Source organism: Crinia signifera, chromosome 1, assembly GCF_055691185.1.
Source record: "Crinia signifera chromosome 1, ASM5569118v1, whole genome shotgun sequence".
Classification (NCBI taxonomy): domain Eukaryota; kingdom Metazoa; phylum Chordata; class Amphibia; order Anura; family Myobatrachidae; genus Crinia; species Crinia signifera.
In genome coordinates, this window is record NC_139217.1 from 192,109,988 (window position 1) to 192,135,567 (window position 25,580).

Sequence of the window (25,580 nt, forward strand, 5' to 3'; positions counted from 1 at the left end):
AATACTTCAAGTATTGTAAAACGTTATTTCTGTGTTATTCCAGCCAGCAGTGAGAGCCGAGAACCATGCTGTAACAGACTTAGGTCACTTTGTGGCTCTATATCTGTGATTTCAAATCTTCTTTTTTAGGAAAAATTCAAACTAATACCTTATATGAAATAAAATAGTACCCAGAATAACACCAAGGCAGCAATGGCCTGTGGGAAGTTATCCTCATCCCTATACTAACCAAAGCATAGCAGAAAATGGGCCAGAATTAAGGTGGGGACTGCCCAAACTCAGGGCCATCTTAACAGCAGTGTGGGCCCCTGGGCAAAGCAATGCACTGGGCCCTTACCGATTCTCCCCTCCTAGGGGTGGGGGGTGCTATCAGCAGCAGCTTTGATGTCCCACTGGTGGCAGGGGGTGCTCTATCTTCCATTTAACATGTAGGACCTGGAGCAGTAACTTCTGCTAATTACTACTTTACTGCACAGGTGGTGGGAGGGAGAACACTAACGTGTGTAAGGGGGCACTGAGCTGAATGAAGGGTCCCTTGTAAATGACTTTCAGGGAGGTAGGGGGTGTTTTATGGGGAGGGTTGGATAATGGAGTGTGCTTAATATTCGTCATTTTCCGGTGGAAGGGCAGCTTGTTTGACTGCAGATATCGCCATTATATGGAAATAGATTTCTTAGCCTTCAATAGTATAAAACCTAGAGTCCCAACTTTCAGGAGGTGCTGGGGACTTGGGGATCAGAGATCAGGAGCCAGAGCAATCCATTGACAAAAATATAAAACTACACCAGACGTTTGGAGCTGGAGCAGGGACCGGCTGCTTGAAGGCTGATATCTCTGGTTCTGTGCATGAAAGAGTCAAGCTGCTAGTGTCGACAGAAAGGGGAGAGTCCCATATTTTGGAATATACTCTCAGAAAAACTCTAAGTCAGAGAGAACCTGAGAAATATGACTGGGAAGTGCAATTAACAGGTCGGATGTGGACTGCTGCTTTGAAGTTGGATATCTCCAGTTCCCCAGGGCCGATTTTAAAAATTCTGGTATCCCTGGAAAAAGGGGATCCTCAGCTATCAACATTGGGCCCTTATACATCTGGGGCCCCTGGGCAAGTGCCCATTAAGCCCATACGAAAAGACGGCCCTGCCCAAACTACAGTACCTAATATTGTGGTTCCCAAATTCTCCTTAATCACTCGTACTACAGTATTCAAATTTGTTTTATGGCACCCTTAGACCAACAGTTTCTTATTGAGAAATTCAGCAGAAATGACTGAAACCCATTTCACATTGCAAATGCCGGGTCGTGCCTGGGAAATGGACATGGGTCCGTACCAGAAGCGACCCGACATTTGTGGTGATTGTTTGCTCACAGCGACCTGGTTTATTGCTTGGTCGCTGGCGTCATCCGGGTGGCGGGCAGAGTGGAGGTGTGTCAAGCGAGGGTTGGGGAGGAGGCAGCATTGAGGTGACGCTGATGCCTCTTCCACAGAAGTGAATGGGACTTGTCATGCTCGACCCGAGTTACCCTTTCAAACTGCCCAGCAACCCAGGTCCGACCCGGGAATAAAACTTGTTTTATCCTGGGGCGGATTGGCGGGTTGCTGAACCCAGGATATTTGAAATGGCCCTTTCACACCGGAAGCCGACCCGGAAGCTGACCTGGTCGACCCGGCATCAGGCTGGGATCGGCCTGGTTATTTGTGCGGTGTGAAAGGGGTATGGATGAGGTAAAGTATTTGTTCGGCACCCTGTTCTGTGCCAACCCAGCGTGCCATGACACCCAGTTTGGGAACTACTGGATGTGGCTATTACTAGAACAAAGTGAGATAAAAACATAAGATTTAATGCAGAGAAGAACCACTTGGCCCATCTACAGTGGTAGGCCCATGTACACACACACTCTTACACACCAGGGTTGATTTTTTGTTGGGAGCCAGTAGCTTATCAGAATATTTTTGGACTGTGGAAAGAAATCTACACAAGCACAGGAATTAATATACGAACTCTACACATTTTGGACCATGGTGGGAATCTAACCCAAGACCTCAGAGTTGTGAGGCAGTAATGCTAACTAATTTCACATACTGTAGTCCAAAATGAACCACAGGCAGTTAGGGGTACATTTACTACAGCTTCTAAATATCAATATTGTTTCCAATTGTAAAGCGCAACGGAATATGCTGCGCTATATAAGAAACTGTAAATAAAGAAATAACTATGAAACAAGGTGATGTTGCCTATACCAGCAAATTAGATTCTGACTATCATTTCTCTATTGCATCCTAGAAATTGCTAGATAATATCTGATTGGTAGCTATCACCTATCAAAAATATGTTTTTATAGAGATGCTAAAGCTGTACTGTACTATGAACACTTGCAATTACTGAGTAAATTCTGACTTTACGTTATACAGCAGGAAAACACAATGTTTCTGAATAGAAGTCTTGTCTGCATTGGCCAAATAGACCAGGTGGCAATATGGGTGTGTTTTATTGCATTTTTAGTTTCACATGTCAAGTCCAAATACAGTAACACGTGTTCTTGGACAAAAAAAGAAAGTCCCAAGAGGATGCATAGCTTAAAGAATATTGATTTAGTATGGACAATACTAGCCAACAGACACACCAAGATGTTATTGTTCAAAGCAGAAAGCTATGGATAAAATGTTGAATGATGGCATTGGCGTGGCAATGCTGCTCTTATATGATAGTACATTGTATTATAACAGAGGACATAGGGGGTTATTCTGGTTCACTCCTTCTGACAAATTCCTTCTTCGATTGACAAAACCATGTGCACTGCAGGTGGGGCAGATGTAATATGTGCAGAGAGAATTAGAGAATTTTCGGTGCAGGGAAAATACTGAATGCTTTATTTCTACACTGCAATATAGATCTCACTTTGAAGTAAAATCCCACCTAAATCTAATTCTATCTGCACATGTTACATCTGCCCCACCTGCAGTGCACATGATTTTGTCCATTTGAGAAGGAATTTGCCAGACGGAGTGAACCAGAATAACCCCCATAGAGACCAAGACACTTCACCAGCCTTTGGAGGCTTATATTTATCTATATATTTAAGTGTGTCTGGCCTTACAATTCAAAAGTAATCAACATGAAGTACAAGATCACAAATAGAAAATAAGTATACAACTGGTATAAACAGGAGGCTGTGGAGGTTGGAAGATGAGAGAGGAAAGACAGAATGTTGAAGGGTATGGAGTAAACTCTGGGTCACAGGCATGTCCAAACTATGGCCCTCCAGCTGTTGTGAAACTACAAGTCCCATCATGACTTGCCTAAGCTTGCTAATGGGGTATGCTAAAACTATGGCAAGGCATGCTGGGATGTGTAGTTTCACAACAGCTGGAGGGCCACAGTTTGGACATGCCGGGGTTAGGATATACAGTAACTGCAGCTCAGGTATAAGGTGTATAGAAAGGATTTTGATCAGGGTAGCCAGGTATCATAGAAGACTGGATGGTTGCCTCAAAGGTATGTTATAATATCATCTATGCCATTGGTAGATTTATTATAAATGTAATTCTTTATTATAAATGTAATTCTTCAGGAATTAAACCAAATACAATGGTAAGAACCAAATAAAATGACATCAATTTATACCTGTCATCAGAAACATACAGTATCATGTTTCTTGACAGAAAGTAGCCTGTGATGTTCCCTTTTATTAATGGCACAGTTTTTTTTTGTACATGGCTAGAAGAATAATGTATCATAACAGTGATTGATGCAATGGGTCATTGTGAAATTAAAGGATTTCAAGTATATTTTTACATATCATCTGAACCTGCAGTTAAATCTGATGATATTATCAGTGAGTGCCAGTTCAGCAGGTGATGTCCCTGAACGATATAGTTAACGATATTATTCAGAGTTTAAAGTACATATTGTTAATTTCGTAGCGACGCCGATATTGTTTTATCGTACAGTGTGTACCTGCTTAAAACTAGCACAATACTCAAATAAAGATACTGCTGCAAATCATGTCGCTGGATTAAAATGATCATTGATTGGCATTGCTTATTTGTAGAAAATTAAGTGTTAGTAATATGAGATAAGGTCCATTCATATGCAAGCACTCTAGCTGAACAAGAAAAGAAAACCTCAGTGTAGGATCATTGCTATTCAAAGAGGTAGAAGACATCAGACAAGTGAGGAGAGACATGGAAGAATAGCTAGTACTATGACATGAGCCAGAAGAAAACAATATCACTTATACCAATTGAAAAAGAGTGTCTTGGAGAAGTTGATGATTGACAGTGTCAAAAGCGGCAATAAGGGCCAATACAATGAGAATAGAAACATGACCTGACAAAGAATAGTATTAAAGATACTACTCAGCTACTGAGGCAGGTAATAGTGGCCAGTAGATGTAGAAGCAAATTAAGCTAAAATGTAATGGGGAAAAAGTACAACTATTATCCATTTATCAATGCATGGTATTCAGCCCGTGTATGACCTATGAAGATACTTGCCATTTAAACCTATCTGTATATCATAGTCATATAGTCATAGTTACCATTTAAATTACAAGCATCCTTTACTGTTTTATGCCTGTTTTACAGCAGTATTTTACCTATGCCTTGAACACATGTACTTTAGTATAGTTTCCTGTGGCATACGTCCCAGTAAGCACGGTCGGTAATTTGGGTGGTATTATCTCTTTCGTATCATGTAAAATGATACATTAATAGATTATATATATATATATATATATATATATATATATGCCTATAGATTGTAAGCTTGCAGCAGGGCCCTCCTACCTCCAAGTCTGTCTGTTGTTACCCAGTTTGTTTTATCATTGTCTACTATTGTAAAGCGCAACGGAATCTGCTGCGCTATATAAGAAACTGTAAATAAATAAATAATAAATATATACATATGTAGGTAGGTAAAGGCCTCATTATAATTAACAGCTTAATTGTGTCAAATTGACTTGATTACAGTAGGTGCTTCATGTCAGCAATATTCAGTTGGCTTATCAAAGTTCCAGATGCTGTATGTACCATGTTGTTATGGTAGAGTAAGCTGAGCATGAGAAGCAGATGAAATATTGCATTTGAAATGTACATATGTATAAAATCCAATATAGTCTTTAAATGTATTAAACTGTTACTTGCATTAAACTGTTTATTATGAATGGATGGCATTCAGAAGACCCGCAAGCATGTTAAAGGTTTATAGAAATGGCTCAGCTGTTATTTAGCCTGCCCCGTCCAGAAAAAATACTCCCTAAACCTTCTCAAAATAAACTCCTTATTGCAGATATCACCTACAGTATATGTTTAAATTTAGTATCATCCAACATTTATGGTTTTGGCTTTGGTTCAAGTCTTATAAAAATAAGATTAGCAGTAAATTGCTCATTCATGGGCCCCCATATTGTCAATGTCCATGCACAAATTAAAATATTTATTCAAGTACCAGTGGAATAAAAAACAGTGCTCATTCTTTATGCCTAGCCACCTTTATAGTGCCGTATAGATTTTATTACACACACACACACACACATATATATATATATGTATATGTATTAACGGGAAATTCCACCAACATGGCATTAAAGTGTTTTAGATTTTGGGGCTGTCTTAACATAGAGGTCAGATTCAAACTGTGCTTTTCGGCAGCAATAGGGTTAACAGTTTATTCAATTTATTAAACAATTTATAAAAATCATCAAAGGTCTCCGAGCTTTGCTGGCGGTCTGCCAAGTTCTGTTTTAATGAAGGTAGGGAGGCGTGAAAGCCCAGACTGGATTCTTTTGAAACAAATGTCAAAAAGTTTGGCTGTATTTACCAGCAGACAATGAACTATGTTAAAACAGCTTTACAATAATCATGGTCATTAAATATTCCAACACCATAGACAACATGGAAACTGCAGGTTTATGCTATCTTGCATGGCAGTGGTAGATTTTTAACCAATGCTTCGGGTGCAGCCTCTATGGGCCCTGGAGTAGAGGGGTTCCCAGCAATACTAATCCATGATTTGCTCCCAGATGCATATGACAGATCCACACATGCTTGGTAGAGGCCCTGTATATGTTTTTTTATTGGACCCTGGCCTGAAATGTTATATTGTAACGAGAGCAAAGGTTTGAAAATTTGCGATTCCACTTGGATGCAGCAGGTTAACCCTGTAGTACCACCTACTACAGTGACAATAGAAAAGACAAGAAGAATGGGGGTGAACCTGCGCTTCCTATTGGGATCTTAAACTTTAAAATAATGTTCTCCTTATATGAATGTCCTTTTCTTCAAAAAATCTTTAGTCCATAACGTCAAAGATAAAACAGACAAAATTTCATGGTGTGGATTTCCCAATACATTTTCAATTATTAGATGAAATTTTCTAGAAGGATTTGCCCGTACCGTGTTTTGGCCTATCAACAGGCCAGGGAATAGCGCGTAGAATGGGGGTCACTTCCAGCAAATCAAGGATATGTGCCTTTAGAATTCCTCCTGCTTGTCCCTCAAAAACCATGACATTTTGTCTGTTTTATCTTTGAGGTGGCACGTTATGGACTAAAGATTTTTTGAAGAAAAGGACATTCATATAAGGAGAACATTATTTTAAAGTTTAAGATCCCAATAGGAAGCGCAGGTTCACCCCCATTCTTCTTGTCTTTTGAAATTGTATATTGCACTGTAAGGGCTGTATTCAGTTCGGGATTCCGACTGTCGGAATGTCCTGACAGTCAGAATCCTGGGCTGTTTTCATCCCGGTTGACAGACACTCGATAGGCGGAATTCAATGATTCGGCTGTCGACAGTTGAAAAGTGGGCGGGACGGCCGTGAATTTGACAATCCGCAGCCATTTCCAACAAAACAGATCCGACTTGTTTTAGTCTAATCTTTTTTGTCAGAATCCTCCTTCAACATTTAGGTTGACCTATGGCTGGTCAGACATACTGGTATTGGTAACCTGTCTTGTAGCCATTGTAGACTTTTTACTTTTGTTTTTTAAATATTACACATATTTTCCTAAACTATATAACGACTCATTATGATAGACTCACAAACTGCTCATAATATGTTATCAGGATCCGGTTCATTCGCCGACAGTAATTAGGTCAACAGTCAATAGTTCCACCACTATTGGTCAACAGTCAATAGGTCGACACATGGAAAAGGTTGACACAAGCAAAAGGCTGATGTGAAAATGGTCAACAAAGGAAAAGTTCAATATGATTTTTTCACGATTTTCTTTTTTAAACTGACTTGTTCTGATTCTATGTCCATTTGGATCATAAAGTAAGATTATAATAGTGTGCCGAGAGCAGCAAGCTATGTAAGGGGACACCTTACACTTGTATGGTACCATGTTGGCAGATTTTGGCATCGACACCCAGAAAGTGCAAAACTCATGTCGACCTCTTCCTGTGTCAACCATTTTCAGGTCTAACTTTGGCTTGTGTCAATCTTTTGTCAATGTCGACCTAAAGTCTATCAACATTTTTCCTCTGTCGACCTATTAACTGTCCACCTAATTACTGTCATCCTAATGAGCCACACCCACATTATCATTACCATAGAAAAATGAAAGCAGTACAAGTACTGTTGCTCACAAGGATGCCGTCTCTCACATCGACCATCCACCAGGTCTTCCTATTTACTGGTTAATCAGTGATAAAATGCAGCTGGATCTGAGGACTGTATCCCCAGTGATGTACTGCGTTGAGAGCTGGAACTGATAGGTGATGACAGACAAACATAACTGGAATATCTTGCCAAGCTCATAATTTCTTGTTAAATCGCTGTATCCAAATAGACATTTTAACTGAATTCAGATTTATTTTTCTAAGACTTACATCAAGCCGCTAACACTTACACTTGTGTCCTCATACACTATTGATCAAGTCTAAGCAAATAGCCCCTTCTTAGTCTCTGTTGGATTCAGCCATACCAAGTGTCTTTCTCACTGGAAATTTCTCACACAAATAAAAAAAAAAACAACAAACAACAAAACTACTTTGCTAAACTGCACTGATCAATCTGATGTGCAATATTTGTCTATGAAGTGCTGCAATATAGCGCCCAAAGCTTTCTCTCGCACCTATGTTCGTTGCTATTCATCTGCCACTTTGTACATGTCTACAATGAATTTCTGTGCAGGTAAAATCATTGTCCAGCATCTACAGTACAAGGTAAGTGGTTTTTTATTGTATCAGAGATGTGGAAAGATAAAAAAAACTTACACAAAACGACAATGTTCTACACCTCTCTAAGTGTCTCATGACGGATAGACACAAGGTGTATGAGAATACATCTGTATCTCTTTGTACTGTATGTATCTCCTAAACATATATGTTTCTGAAGGTGAAACATAAGTAATACATGAAGTCAGCTCAAAGGCAAAGTTACGGTACACACTGTAAAGGAATTTAGCATCCTGGTTCCATACTAGGTAGAAAAGAGAACTGTCATTTATGGTGCAAGCACTTTCTGTAAAGTTGAACACCATACTTAATTAGTGCAAGTACCACTGTTATGTAATTATGGCCAAGCAGTCAGAATATTTGTGTCATTGCTAATTTTATGCTATTTTAGCTGCTTTATGAATAATGCAATCTGAATGCAGTACTGAACAATACTTACAATCTACCGGTATATTCCCTACCATGTATACACACAAACACACACACACACACACACATTCACGCTAAGGTTAATTTTTCTGGTAACAAAATGAATTAGTAAGCATGGTTGGATTAAGGTCTGTGAGGGCCCTGGGCAAAAAAACTTGGTGAGGCTCATATCAATAAATGTATGAATGTAAATCAGTCGCTGTGGAGCGTATCTACCGGCAAAGACTGTGTGGGAATCATGTACTGTATATGAAGGCAAGTGTGCAGGGAATACCAGAAAACCTGACATGATATAAAATAGCAGGACTAAATTAGTAAATCTCAAACATGAGCAGCTACATACATAGCAGCTGGATGGGGTCAAAGGAAGAGGCAAAAAAATAACCCACAGAAAACAACAACTATCCAGAAAACTGGTCTGTATAGTATAGTATAGAATGAACTAGAAAACATCGCATAACTGGAAAGCATGTACTATCAAGTGCTAACACAAACTTGTCTACAGATAATCTATGCAAATGTCATTAAGCTGAACTTAAATATGTATAGCGACCACTGGCACTCAGGGGCAAATATTCAATAATTTTTGCTAACAGGTAAGCAGAAGACAAATTTGGGTGCACACTAATCATTTGAATTACCCTCCAATTCCAAAGAGTTAGAGGCAAGAACTTGGAGATGATCATGCCCGGCACTTACATGATAAAGTCAGGTGGTGTGTGAGCCGCTGACTGTTACCACCACTGCCCATCCAGTCACATGGATGGGCAGTGGCGGTGGACTGCCACACAGTGGATGGACGGCCATACAGTGCTGCAGGAAGCACAAGAAATGTTGAGGCAGAGCTCATGGGAGACAGCTCACAGCTCTGCCTCCACAATCCCATGACCCATGGGAGTATCTGCGCCAGCTGAACATGTGCAGCAGTGCACACAGCCATTTTATCCCCTGGACATGTTTGTCCACAAGCTTCCGCTGCCTGCTGTAACTGCAGTATTTATGGCCCGCCATCCAGCTATGGTGCAGAGTGAGTGACAGTGTCAGCGTTGTCCAGCCAAGACATGAATTTACTGCTGGTATGTGGGGGGCCCTAAATGTGTGGCGGCCCCAGGATGGCCACCCCTATTTCCCCTTCCTCAATCCAGCCCTGCTGGTAAGTAAGATATACAATTACTTCACACTTGGAATCTAATTACCACAATCAGTATCTATGGCCTATTATGACACCTGTTTATCTGATATGCCCCTGACCATAATTTTAAGTTTGGAACTATATTCTGTCTACATTCCACTGCTTACTTAGTGTGCTTTATGAGTGCAATTAGTAAAATCAGATAGCTTCCCTGTCTAAGGGCAGGTTTTTTATGATGGCAGATCACCATCTTATGGTCATCATTTCTCCATGATCTGCTCAGAAGTGGGAAAAAGAAACACAACCTGTAACTGATCAGAAAATTCCCACAGCACAGAACATTGGACATTTTAACGGCAGCGACCTGTATGGGATACGATGATTAGTAAATGTTGGGCAGGATGTGAGAAAAAGATGATTTCAACTCAAAAAGTTTCCAATAAAAATACAAGTGCACTAGTCCAGCAACAACAACATGTTTCGAGATACTTCTGATCTCTTCGTCAGAGGAACCTGACGACAGACTGCAAGGGAAGAAGGTGAGTGAAAAAGTGATAGTCCACACGCAGTTAAGATCCGGATCCTTGCTGTGTGTGTACACTTCACAGCCACACTTCCTTCACCCTAAAAATTTGTCACAAGTATATTGTCATTTGTAATTTTATTGGAACCTGTTTTTCAAAATAAAAGTGTTATGAAAAAAGAAACGTAAAAGAAACCGCTATGTGTTTGAAAAATCATCTCTGATCGTGAGTAGCGGTACGATTTGTTTATAAGAAAGATACCTTGATAAGAGTATTCCAACTTACTTATAGTGAGTTGCGGTACGCCACCGTCATATCATTCTATTCTTCTAAAAACACTCTGAATTTATACGTACTTCACATATTTGGATATCTATTTTTTATCTCTCATTTCTACTATATGGAAATTCCGAATGATTCCCCTTGAGAGAGAAAAGGATATATAAGAAGTGAAGCCTTTGAAGGAATACACCGCAAAAGGGGAGTATATCTGATATTTTCTATATATCATCGTTGTTATACTAGATCCGAGGGAGGGGCGCCCAGTTTTGAATGGAAATCATCTTTTTCTTCTGGCTCTAACGTGTTTGGATATTAGGGAAATATCCCTTAACTCGGAATAGGCGACTCTCTCAAATCATATAGGCGCCAAGAGATTTTTCACACAAAAACTTTTTCAGGATGTGAGAAAAGCAGGGAAGCAGGTAGCCCCAAAATGTTAGAGAATAGAAGCAGTAGGGTACCCAACACCACAGGGATTTCAGACCCATACAGTACGTGTTTTTTGTTTGTGGCTTTACTGTGTATAAAGACTAAAAACATAAAAAAAGAAAAGAAACAAGCTGAATTCATATATAGCCTAAAGAGCGTCATCTGATCCTTTTGTGTATAAATTAGTTCAGATTTTCTCAAAACTATAAAAATAAAGTTACTTCAATTTAACTTTTTAAAGTATTTTACTCAAGACCAGTACAACTGCTATGTGCTCTTAGTCTCACTACAATGGAAAAAAACTATTTACTTCCCACTAATATTATATTCCCCTTAGGAATTTATATTCATTACTACAGCTTACACTGCACATGGAATACAAATAAGAGACATATTTCTTCTATGTTGATTCCCATGCTTATTAGGGATGCAAAGGCATTACACAGCACAACAATGCATTGAAAAGAGGAGGTGAATAATGAGGTCTGTCCTACGTTAGATGTCATGCAATACTAGAAAGTGAATAACATGATTGATTGTGAATTTGTAATTTAAATGAGTGTAAAACCCCAGTTAGCACTGAACTTACAATGTAGATGGAGATAGGAGGGATTCAGTAAACAGCATGAGGAGGGGAAGCTTTTCTCCAGAGCAGAGACATACATTATCACATGAACTGGATGCTCCATTAGATATAAGAATCTGAGAAGGTAGAACTTGACAGCAGAAACTAACCCACAGAGCAACCTTTGTTCCATTATGTTTGTTTTTGGTTTTTCAAATGATGGTTGAGTGGTTTCCCCCTTTTTTTGTGCTATATTCAATATTTTTTTGTTACTATCTTCTAAGTTTTACTAGGTTAATATGTTTATGTCAGGCATTTTTTACATTCTTTTACTGTTGCCACTACGGCTGCTCATGGATACCCAATCAGTAATGTTCTTCATTATGTTACCTTTGAGTATTTTCTCTGTAATTTCGAATAGTTCCCCATGTTTTTTAATCTTCCTATTTTCTTAAAGAACACTTCCTACCAGATCATGTTCTTAACAGATTTGACTTGCATTTTTGTATATATTTGTATCCATACTTCATCTCTTGGAATATGCCTTGTTAGTTGTTTAGGTTTGTTGTACAGCCAATGTAACAGTTTCTCTGTTGTTTTTTTCTTCATTTAAAAAAAAAGTATTTATTTTATCAATATCGGTTTGGTGTATGGGTCATTAGAACTGTACACAGCAGACCTTTAAAGTGGCAATATACCCTCTTCCTCCTATTACTACCTCTTCTAGATAGGTCTTCTACTGGCTTTTGTCACTGATTTACAAAAACTCAAATTTTATGAAACTTGGAGGGTAAAGAAAATCTTAAAGTATTCAGGACTTGATTCATGATGCCACACAGAAGTGCGAAAACCGGCATCAGCTGATCTTTGCACTTCTGCACATGTGATGTGCAATGTGCATGCTTGAAGCTCAAAGTGTGTTCCCATCTTGCAGCATTTAGGGAGCGCAATATAAAAAACAGCACACACAGTGACATCACATGCAGCCACTGCAAGCTGAAAAATGTTGGCACTGCAAAAGCAGAGGACTACTCCTGCTGCTGTAACCGTGGCGATTTCTGGGATGCGACCGCAATATAACTGTGATTGTTTCGCAGGGAGGTACTTTATATGCTGCGAGACTTTGCAGTTACAGCTTTTCTAAAATAGCAAATGAATCAGGTCCTTTTCTCACCTACCATAAGGTTAGTGTGAAATTTATACTTTTAATGCATATCAAATATTTTACAGTACTCACTATATTTTTCCTCTGGTTTCCATCGGTGCCAGAGAAAGTAAGTACATTCTGGGACTTTCAGATATCCTTTGGCAGCAAATGTGCAAGTTAAAAACTTAGGACTGGTCTATACTTTATCTGTTTTCCTAAGGTTTTGGCAATAAAGCTTGCTTACCTTCAAATCATCATCTGATTCTATAACTCCAAGGTCCCTTTCATCTGTTGTTGTTGACTTTGCATCCTTCAGTTTTTTTGTTTTTTTTTGTGTTCCACATGCATAATTTTACATTGCGATGTATTACTGTAAATGTAAGATTTCACACAGCTGTATCTACTAATCCACCCTGATCTATCACTTTAGTTACAGCTTAAAAAAAAGCCAAGCGAATTGTTTGACATGATCTTAGCAATTCTGTGCTATCTTGGATCTTGTCATTTGCTTGACTGTTTTGCAACAAATCTTCAATTAATTTTCCTTTTATTTATGAACCTACAGTTATCATAGTCTTCCCAACTATTATGTGTAGTATAACTACATTTGTTATTCACTAACTACCTGGATTATAGATGTGCAAGCAGCAACTGGTTACTTTGCCAAATAGAACTAGATGCACAGCACCTTTGCTACACTTGAATGTTTAACATCAGGACCAAATGTAACTACAGACTTAAGCGAATCAAGTCAATGCTGAGAAAACAGGGGAACAGGAAGGTTTTTCAAGTAGGTGTTATGGATTGGAGGCATGTGTGGCAGGGGTGATTTCATGTCAGTTTTATTTTTTCATTCACAGAAAAACGTTATGTTTCCTCTGTGCTATGGCAATGGTAGTACAAAATGGGAAAAAATGGACTTTGTTCATTTTACCGCCGAACACCATATCATTTGAGAAGTAACGCCTCTAGTAATTCCATTTGCCTACATCAGAGCAGGGCATATATTTCACTTCTAGAAAGGGTCGTTTATTTAAAGTTAGAACACTCATACCCCTTTCAGAAAGAAAAAAAGACCCGGGAATTTCCCTGCTCTTGCCGTGTCGACCCGGGTTTTTCTTCTGTCTGAAAGGGTCAACACGGGTCTAAAGTTCCGGGACTTCGACCCAGGTATTTACCTGGGTTTTTCCCGTGTCAGACACGTGTTTGCGGCTGTGTGAAAAGGTCTGACCTGTGTTTTTCTCCCGACTATTGAAAAATCATGCTGATTGGCTGTGCAGCATGGCGCTGCGTGATTGGCTGATCTTTACAGCTTCCCTGATTGGCTGAGCGGGCGTGGCAGTGGCGTGCAGCGCAGCACTAAATGGCCATGGCACATTGGAAAGATGAGGAGATCCGTTTAATGCAATGCAGTGAGCAGACACCTCCCACTTTTCATGATCTCATCTCTGTGTGCCTTTAAAACTGTCCTTTTCTTATGACACACAGAGTTTTGCAGGAAAAATCCGGCTTCTGTGTGAAAGGGGTCGACATGGGAAATACCCGGGTTTTTGCTCCTGTGTGAAAGGGGGTCAGAGCCCCTTGCTGCCTAGTTCTACCCGAGTTTTTGTATCCGGGAAATACCTGGGTTTTTGGGATTTTTTGTCTGAAAGGGGTATAAATAAATGGAAAGACGGTTATTAAAAGCAGTCTTGCAATTCTTATATCCTCCTTCATTAGACATGCAGAATTGGCCACATTTTAAAACCGGATTAAAACTTGCCTGAATTTTGCAAATTTTAGATCCATAAAAAAACCCTGAAATGACAATTTGCACATGTACTGTATGAGTTAAAATGAATTTCAGCTTTTGAAATTGTGAAAAAAAACCTCTGCTGTAGAAATGTTTTCTTTTAATTAAAAAACCCTACTATATCCACCACCTTTTCATTTTTTACCTTTTTCTTTTTATTCTGTATCTAAGAAATGTTTTCTTACGCTTTTTACTGACTGCAAATTTCCTTCTTTTTAAGCTTTAGCTTTTTTTTTATTGTACAGTACATTTAGTTTTTATGCATTTTTATCTCTTCTGATTGGGTCTGCCAAAATGCCGTTTTATACATTTAAAATAACTGTATCCAGATGGCTGACAATGTTTTGTGAATAGATCGACATCATGTGGTCCACATACATATGGTCAAGATGGTCAAAAGGCTGGCACAAGCAATAGGTCAACATGACAAATGGTTGGCACGTGAAAAGTTTTTTTATATATATTTTTTTCAGTTTTTGGACTTTATCATACTTTTTCATCCATGTGGACTCCAACTGGGAATGGTACAATGTGCTGAGCGCAGCAGCACCTTGCCCAAAGCCTAGCAAAGTGAACCATATGAAGGGCTGAGGTACACTAATGTGAAAAACCCATGTCAATTATATTATGTGTTGTCCTTTTTGGTGTCAACCTATTGTTTGTGTCAACCTTTTTCCAATGGCAACCTTTTGCATGTTGACCTTTGGTTCCAGTTTATAGAGCTACAGTTTCTAGATAGACGTCAATAGGTTGACACCAAAATGTCGACATGCAATATGATGAAAGGGGTCAAAATGGTCAAAAGGTAGACATATGAAAAGGTTATAATGAGCTTTTCACAATTTTTGGGGACTTCTTCATACTTTACCTCCACGCAGACTAAAATTGAGAATGGTGAAGTGTGCTGAGCAAAGCGGAGGGAGGCACCAGGCCTAAAGCATGGTGAGCGAAGTTAGCACTGTGAGGATACCTGCTACACTAATTGGGGGTCCGTGTCGACAGGTGTCAACATTGACGCCAAAGCAATGTGAAAAACTCATGTTGATCTCATCATGTGTCAATTTTTTTCATGTTGACACTTTGACCATTTCTGACTTTTCGTTTCAACCTATTGACCGTCTAGCTAATAATCCACACTTGTCGACATTTTGGGGTCAATCTAATGACTGTCAACCTAGACACTGTCTGTGAGCTATATGAGCTATATTACACCCTAAAATAACTGCCACATACTTCCACATATCTGCCACAATTGGAAATGCATTTTAAAAAAAGAAAACTACTGTATATTACAAACTTCCTGCAGCTACTGTATCAAATGCCACCTGTCTGTTACATAAATAATTTCTTATCTGACCTAAAGGGGCATACACACGTAGAGATCTGTGCTGAGCAATTTTGCTAAGCTATTTTGCTAATCAATTTTGCTGGTGTCAAGATCTCCCATGGGGAGCACATACACATGCAGAGTTTTGTGCTAAGTGATTTTGCTAAGCGATTTTGCTAAGCAATTTTGCTTAAGCAAAAAAAGTCAGGGTAATGGTTCAGAATGAGAGATTGTGATCAGTATCTCTCATTCTGTACACACAGAGAGATTTGCAGTCATTTGCTAAGCAATCTTACTAGATTGTGACTGCATGCACTGACTTAGTTAGCAAGAGATATTTAATCTCTCGGAGCATACACACGGAGAGATCTGTGCTTACTTTCTAAGCAATCTAGTCAGATTGCTTAGAAAATAGCACAAATTTGCTCCGTGTGTACACCCCTTATCAGACATCCCAAAATCTATGTTTTATTGCTGGTCTGCCTTATTTCTGACTGGTGATCCTATTTATTTCTTACAGATCTGTTACCGATCTGTTATACTGCACCCTCCTTTGTGAGAACATTTTTTGCGTCTTTAAGAGTTGCCACATACAAATGATACAAAATGTTTCTACTGCTGGCTGATTTATTTGCAGAATCCACTCAATATCAAACATATCCTAGTTGTGCCATATAGTGAATAACACATGATGTGACTTAGAAGTCTTTACACTAAGCCCTGGGGAGAGATAAAGTGAACAGTGATAAAGTACTAGCCCACCAGCTCTCAACTGTAATTTATCAAACATGAGTAGGGACTTTCTGACTTTCATGCCTAGATCTGAATTCAGCGTCTGTTTCCCATCATGGCTGTATCCTAAGTAGATTTTAGTGTACTGGGTACTTAGCATTGGTATTTTTGTTGCAATAGAGTAGATTATAGAGACATAGCGGTACCATGTGGCGGTATAGATATCATGGCTCTCTCTGTAGTGTGTCTTCTTTCCCAGTTTAGCATCCGAGTACCAGAGCACTGCTTACAATGCCAGCGCCAGTGTCCAGGGTACTTTTGAATTGTTACTATAGTGGTGTAACAGATGCATATTTGGTACATAAATGTGTGGCAGGATGCATGGCAGGGTTTAGAACTGTAAATTGTGGTGCACCAAATGGGGCTATTTGCTGTGATTTCGGAATAAGTTAGTGTGAGAACATCTGTATCAACTACCCTTCCATTGACAAAACTTCAAACAAGGATAATAAAGAAGCTCCCTGCACTTACCAGAAACAAATGCTGCCTGCACAGTTCCTACATCACTGTACGTTGTCATTATATATATGACACACATACTGTATGAGTTACCGCAGAAAAGAGGAGCAACACCAAAAACTTGCACATTGGATATGACACATATACAGTTCTTTCAGTGAGCAATATATCTGAGACAGATCAGGACCTTCTATAGGCTACGAACATAGTACTAGACAATACAGCATAGTAATGACAGCTCCTACAGGGACTATGCTGGAAGTGGTGGGACATACGATGTATACATATGAACTAACTTCTCTGGTAGGGTGCATGCTTCTGGGTGAGCTGTGTGAAATATTCATCTTTCAATCATTGTGCCAAAACTTTACACACTTAATGTACACTGTACTTACACAACTGAACACATCTATGTCACATTTATGAAATATCATTGAACAATGAGTACAGTACATTCTATTTATAGTGCAACATGTGCAATCTAGATATACAATGAATGAAATAATAATGTATTTACATCAGCACCGTGATCCTATCTTCTAAATGTCATACCAATCTTTGTACCACATTGCACCAATTTTACTGTGCCTACAATGCAACTGCAAATCAAAGAGAAAACTAATGTTACTGATAAATGTATGTAAATTCATTTTATTGTAAATCCTAACTATAATTGGATTTATTTGGCTCATGTATCAAAACATTAACTATGTTAATATGCAAGACTGCAAAATCAAATACCTAGTAAATGAGAAATGCAAACACTAAAACACTTCCAGTTCTTTCTTTGTAATATTCTCTCATTTCATTTGGCATAGAAACAGCAACCAAATATACTCTGTGATTTTGGTCTCTAACAAATGGATCATACTTAATAAGGAAAAAAGTTTTTTCAAATCTTATTTATCAGTGCAAGCATGCGGAGAACGAGTTCTGAGAAGCTATGTAAGCAGGGGCAAAAGGAATAATTTATACCAAGTGCTAATGTTGCTGGACTTGTACAGCTCAGTGTGAGTTTCAGAGGGGGACTGAGAAAGCGCTTCCATCAAGATACCCTGTAGTGCTTGAGACTTACTAATTCATGGCAAACAAAAAGAAAACAAAAACTTTTTTTTTTTGCACAGGAGATAAAAAGAAACACAAACTGACATGAGTTATAATGTTACTGACAAACATAAGCAAAGAGCTTTAAACAACAAAAACAAAAAGCTCCAAAAAGCTTTCTAAGGTATATTAGTACATTTCTTACTACGTAATTAACAGATTGCAAATGAAAAGTCTGAAGCAAGGCAGCAATGGATGGACTTACTTATCTGTGGTCATCAGAACATTTTTTTTTGTACCAAAAGCAACAGATAAATGTGCATTTTGTGCTGTATTATGTGCTACTCTGTCACAGGGAAGACATGTGTCACCAAACTCTCTCTATAGCAAATACACATTACTTCATAAGATTTGACGTATGCCATCGTGGAAGAAAAAAAGAAAAGAAAAGTTTTTGGCACTACTACTAACCCTTCTAACAATCTCCGGGGCATCTGCACCACATCAGGCACATTGTCCCAAAAGGAAATCTTACAGGGTTGGATGTTCAAAAGTTTTGAAACTTTATAACTGCAATCTTGTTCCCTCTTCCACTGACAGCAAAGAGTGTGTAACGTTGCTATCTTACCTCTGGTATGCAGGGACAGGAGCATTAGCAAGTAAACATGCAGCTGCCAGCTTGGGTCTCCAAACCAGCCCATTCCTAGTGCAGTAGAGCTGCAGGGTTGATGCTCGTATCCTTGTGTATGTAGTAAGTCCACTCTGTATAAGTTTTGCCTTTACCCTGTTAGTTCCAATCTCCGCTCTGTCAGGTCCTCAGACAAGTCAGCCAGGGAGTCTGAGAAGAGAATGTGGAAATCAAGCCTGTTACAAGCAAGTTCTGTCACCACATAGAGCTCAACTGATCACCTCGTGGGGAAACACAACAAAGAGATCCCAAGCCAGACTTCACTGCTAAAAACAGAAGCTGTGATTGACTGCCCAGATGAGAGTTTGTGTACACTTCCTAGCCTTATCTTCGCAAAACCTGTTAACCTCTTCACCACTGCAGACATGCCACCACAAGCTGACTCACTGCCCAGTCTTTGGGATGATGGTTTACATGTTTTTATGAGCAACTGCAGTTATTCGCATTGCTAGTTATAAAATAATAGCAAATAAAACTACAAGTTTACACATTATAACTAGTTAAGATTAATTAATTACAATAGCTTTTAATATTGATAAATTCATGCATTAAATGATTTTGCCAAATGAAATTAACTGAATATTTAAGTTGAATTAACATTAATACCAATAACTGGTGTATGTGTGTATATATATATATATATATATATATATATATATATATATATATATATATATATATATATATATATATATATAGGTTGCGATGCGGTCCGGCACTCACTCCTCTAAATCAGCTGCCCCGGTGCCCATCGGGTGATTATATATATATATGTAGAAGAGGCACTCGTCAGACTTCGTAGGTATGAATCAAAAGAAGTTTATTCCACTTTTGATTCATACCTACGAAGTCTGACGAGTGCCTCTTCTACCTATTGACTATTTGGGATTTCCATATCCAATGAAGGCACCGGAGCACTCCACCGCATGACTTACGAGTGCCGGGTATAGTATGTAGTATATATACATATATATATATATATATATATATATATATACACATATACACACACACACATATTTATTCTATCTTTACAGTTTTTATTTATAAGGCGCCACAAGTGTACGCAGCACCATACATGTAGCACATATTAGAACAATACAAGCTACACAGAAAAAAAACATAATACCTAAAGAACAAAAAACAGAGCACAGGTAACAATTAGCAGCACAATTCACAGTACATAATACAGCTGAGATGTAGGGAAGCAGAGGAGCAGAGGCTGCATGTTACCAGGGGCAGGATTGTCAGGCATAGAAATGAATAAACACAAGTGAGAAGAACTGCGGGTATAGATGGGAGGTAAGACAGCTGTAATTGAAAAGAATGAAGAGGGCTGTAGTGAAGTTATACAGTCGTTGGTCGACACGCCAAAGGTTGACATGCATTGGGTCGACATGGCTTACGTCGACACCTGAAATAGGAGGGCATTTTTAAGGTCAATGTGGGGTTTTGCACTTTTTTTTATGAGGTGCCATGTGTCCAGTCAGGCGGTATTTCATGCCCTACCATCTACTAGAGCGTTGAGGGAGAATAGAACAGTGTTCCAAGAGTAGCGAGGCACCGTGCCCGAAGCATGGCAAGCACAGCTCACCATACATTCGTGAAAAAAAAAAGAAAAGCCCATGTCAACCCTTTTCACTGTAAACCTAGACACTGTTGACCTAATGCTTGTGTCCATGTTGACCTTTGGCATGTTGGCCTATTTCAAGTGTCACCTAAGCCATGTTGACCTTCTGTGGTTGACCCAATGACCCATACCCATTGAATAAATTCAATTCATGTCACTTAAATGAATTGTTTATACCTACCCAATAAATTAAAATAGTCAGACTTGTGCCGATCTCTACAAAGATTTTGAAGTGAGCAAATTTGTATACTTTTTACTCCCTACGAACACACACAAGTATGTATCATCACGGTGGGATATGGTTTAGTGACTGCCTACACTGCACTGTTGAAGCAGTGTTATACTTGAACAAAACCATGCCTATTACTACGTCTATCTTTGTGCAGCCAATCACTAATGCCCCTTTCACACCAGAAGCAAATTAACGGGTTAAAGCTTTTCAACATGGGAATATGCTGAAAAACCTGTGTTTTTCTTTGGTGATAAAGGGCCAACACGGGTCTTAAATTCTGGCACTCTGACCCTGCTCTTGACCAGAGTCGGTAAACGGTGATTTAAGGTCCGCTTTGACCCTTTCACACCACACAAAAGTCTGGGTTTTTCCGCAAATTCTCGGATTGAAAAGCTTTAACCCAGTAATTTGCAGGTGGTGGGAATTGGGGTGAGGCTGTACCTGGCAAAATGACTCAGCACTCAAAAATGCTGGGTAATTGCCGGGTGGCCGATGTGAAAGGGGTATTACTGAGTATTATCATTAGCTTACAGTTGTATTGTTTGGTTAGAAAAAAATATAGTACTTAGCAATATGTGGAAATAAATGGAATTTGTTACAGGTGTCATATAGCTTTTTCATTGCACATACTTACTTATATATGTGACCATCCATAATTACAATGAGTTTAATCTTACTACTATGTTTTCTAGATAAGCTGGGCAATATATCATTATTGATGGGTGATATCGTCCAGTTTATACGTTCAATATCGTTAATGATGTGCACGGCCGCAGGTTGTTAAACACACTTATATCGTCTGTACACGCAGCTCAATCTGACAATATTGTCAGCATCTGCATGTACAGAGCGGCGAGCAGGTGACGTCACTGACAGATATTGTGAACGATATTGGTCAGTTTGTATGCACTATAGGATTCTCTTGTGGCCACGGCAGCCATAAAATTCGCCCAGCCCAATCGTGTGTACCCAGCGATAGATAGATAGTTAGATAGATAGATAGATAGATAGATAGATAGATAAATAGATAGATAGATCACTATATGGAAAAAAAGATAATTAAAATTATTATTATTATTATTATTATTATTATTATTATTATTATTATTATTACAGTTTGTGTAGCAGCTGCATTCTCCTATATTTCATCCAGGGCAATCACTACAAATAGTCTATCTCTCCATAATGCCCACATTACAGAACAGCAAGCCTAGTAAATGCAACAAATGTCATAATAGACGCAAAACGCATAGCAACATGTTAAAATGAACAGTTTATTACTCATGTGAACTATAAATGATAAAGATCTCATATAAATATTTATGCGGTTATATAAAATCACATTACAAGTAAACAGGACAAGTACTTTAATTTACTGTAATTTAAAAGTCATTTACTGTGATTATGAAAGGCTTGAAATGCAATTTTCTAACAGTTAACAGTCAGTGTGTTAGATGTGAATCAGCCATATCTCACCCACATATCAATGATTATTTTCCAACAGATATACAATGATTTTTTTATGCGCACTAAATTTTTCCTTTAAAATATTGCTTTCATTAAACACAATGAGAGGTAAAATAAAGTACCACGGCCCAGAAGAGACAAGTGTACTCCAGGTATAACAATAAATGGTACTTGTTTCCTAGCACGGCGCCCGTCGGGGTTGATCGCATGCCTTCAGTTAAGGTGCTTAAGGCATGCGATCGACGTGATGTTAAATTAGTTTTAAAGATAAAATCGCGTTGATCGCGTCGGGCGCATGCCATTATAATGGCATCCGATGCGCGATCAACCCGATTTTACATAGGGAACAATGGGAAAAGGGCCAATATGGCCAATTTCTAATTGTATATGCCCCCTCATGGGTATTAAGTATGGTTAATGGCCCCCCATTGTTAACGCCACCCCACTATTGACGCCAACCCGAAGCGTGGCGAGCGCAGCGAGCCCGTGAGGGGCGGAGGTACACGTCCTCCGACCTTTTCATACCCCCACTATCCACGTCGGCGTGGAGTTGATTTCACATAGTGTGGCGAGCGCAGTGAGCCACCGAGCCCGAAGCGTGGCGAGCCCCTGCATTACTTTATACCTGTGAAGTAATGCACGTCCGCTCGCCACGCTTCGGGCTCGGTGGATCGTGTGTTCGCCACACTATATAAAATCAACTCCACGCCAACGTGGATAGTGGGGGTATGTAAAGGTCGGAGGATGCGTACCGCCGCCGCTCGCCATGCTTCGGGTTGGCGTCAATAGTGGGGGGCCATTTCACCCATCAGGGGGGGGGTTGCTATCTAAATGGGGGGTTTTGGGGCTTTTTACTGTACATTGAAATCAATGTAAAATTGGGGTCTCAGGGAACATTTTACATTGATTCCAATGTAAAAATTGGGTCGATCGCGTCGATCGCATAGCATGCGATTTGGTTGGCATGCGATGCGATCGACGCGATTTTTGCGGCCCCGATCAATTCAATTAAAATCGGTGGCGCCATGCTAGGAAACAAGTACCCAATAAACACTCATTTATTATAAACATACAGCCCCTCCCTCACACGATTCGTTATCTCTGATCTCATTCGCTGTGCCGGGGCCCTATTGCAGCCTTGTATTCCATCAAGAGCTCTCTTATTTTTATGTCGCTTTCCACGGAACACAACCGGCTACCAAAAATCCTGTCGCAAAAATCCTATAAGCTACTCAGCGCATGAGGAGGATGATTTGTGCACTCGCTTACAGGGTATGACTGTCATTGTTGATCTGCGTTGAGGCCTAGATTACATGTGATAAGGGCTGACCTTTTTTGAGTATTCACACATTATGCACTCATAAAGAGCAAGCTGGACACAAAAGTGCTTCAGATGTTCAGGACATCAATCAAATGCACAGCATGGAGGCTGCCAAACTTTGCTTCCATTTAGCTGAAAAGAAGAAAAAGGGTCGGTCCAAGGCAGACTTAATGATGTGACACAGTGTATTCTTTCTCTTATTGTCTAACTCTAAGTATGCTCATGCTACAAATTCTGCTGCAGTTACCAAAGGCAACAAAAGCTTTTTAACAAATTCCCAAGGACAAAAGAAAAGACTGGTGTGATCATAAAAAGAGCTTCTCATTGTCCAGCTCATTTGCATGGCTTGATTTGCTAATTTTAGAAAAGGGTAACGACAAGCCAGGTTTTATATCAAACTGTGCTTCTGTGAGTAGGGGGCAGGGGGCAGGCAATGCGTCGTTACTGAGCCTGACATCACAGGTGTCAGGGCAATGCCTTTATAATGTGATTATTCGCAAAGGTAACCAATCAATAGGAGTATGCGGTCAATTGGTCGACAGTCAATAGGACGACCACTATTGGTCAACAGGCAAAAGGTCAGCACATGAAAAAGGTCAACCTAAATAAGGTGGATATGGTCAAAAGGTCGACACAAGTAATAGGTTGACAGGAAAAGGATGACATGAAAAAGGTCGACATGCTTTTTTCAGGTTTATTTTTTTTTTAAATGCGTTTTTGGATATGTAACTATCCAGGTGGTCACAGAGGTAAAATACAATATTTTGCCCGAAGCTATGTGAGGGGACGAGGTACACTTATAGGGGTATAGTCCATGCTTTTTGTGAGCTGTGAGGGCGAGCAGTGCTGCTTGCTCCTGGTCACAGCCTGCACGGTCAGCAGTGGCGTAACTATACATTTTGCTCCCCCCTGCCAAAAAGTTTGTGGCGCCCCCCACTGGGCTCCTCTCCACCGTGTTTCCCCAGGGTGTGACTTGAGGACGTCACATGCATAACGGAAAAGCTGAAGCAGGATAGATGAAGAGAGACCAGCAGACACTGCTGCTTCCCTTGGCTCCGATGCATCCCAGGCAGCTCCAGCACGCCCATCCACGCCCCCATCCTGTACACAGTAGCCAATAGCCAGCTCTGCGTACAGTCAATTGAATCAGTGGGGGGATTTGTCATCTCTGCCATTGCCGCACCCACACTGCGGCTGACTCACCTCCCGTGCTGTCAGTGGGCAGCGGCAGGCAGCAGCATGTCGAGCAGGTGCCGGCACCCCCACAAACCCCGCTGGTGCTTGCTCCCCCAAGCGGCTGCTGGGGCTGCCTTACAGTAGTTATGCCATTGACTGTCAGTATTCAACTGACCCCCTGCACACGCCGTTTCCACATCGCTGGGTTTTTGTAGCGAGGGAGACAGCGTCTGCACCGCTTAAACAGCGAGGCTCATGGCTAAATGCAACAGGCTCCCTGCATTAGCCGTGAGCCTCCTGTTCGGGGGAATCGTCATCTGACCAGCGAAGGGGTTAAGCGGCGAGGGTCGCTTGTTTTCGGCGATCCCAGCCATTTAACCCCCTCACCAGCCGCATTTAATATGGGCCAGACACATAAAAATAATGAAAAACACATGTCAACCTTTTTTATGTCGACCTTTTCCAAGTCAACATATTGCTTGATTGGACCTTCTGACCGAGTTGATCTTTTTCATGAGTCAAACTTTTGCCTGTCGACCAATAGTGGTCGACCTATTGAAGCGCCGTTGAGGATGAAAATGAGGAGCATTGAACAAGGCAAAGGCGTATCGCCTCCATTTTGCGTGAGTGCTGAAGCCAGCATCTGTGTCATCTTCACGGATTCACTGGCATCCGCAGTTTTTGTGGCCACTTATGAGTCAGGCAAAAAGCCTGGTGCATTCAATGTATAATAATGAAAAAATTATATAACAATTAAGAATTCTAAAGAATAGAAATGTGAAATTTGCCTTGCTACATACTGCATTGCTCTTGCTTGAGCAATAGGACATTTTTGTTAAAGGTTAACGCCCCACCCTATTAATCACAATATAATAACTCCATAAAATTGCTAGTACAAAAGGAGAGAAAAAGTTCACACAAAAATGTGTCCATATGTAAAACACATTTAAAATTCTTCTGTT

The 25,580-nt window shown here is 39.9% G+C and overlaps 1 protein-coding gene across 11 annotated transcripts in view; it reads right to left on the reverse strand.

Annotated features, from left to right (window-relative positions):
- BMPR1B (bone morphogenetic protein receptor type 1B) overlaps positions 1-25,580 on the reverse strand; it is a 451,702-nt gene that overhangs the window by 117,917 nt on the left and 308,205 nt on the right. For 9 of the 11 annotated variants that reach the window (XM_083179077.1, XM_083179078.1, XM_083179082.1 and 6 more), the window contains one exon: positions 18,733-18,942. The exons of the other annotated variants lie outside the window; for them this stretch is intronic. In XM_083179077.1, coding sequence (XP_083035203.1) covers positions 18,733-18,805 — 73 coding nt within the window. In that variant the 5' untranslated portion in view covers positions 18,806-18,942. The remainder of the gene's footprint in view (positions 1-18,732; positions 18,943-25,580) is intronic. 11 annotated transcript variants of the gene reach the window in all.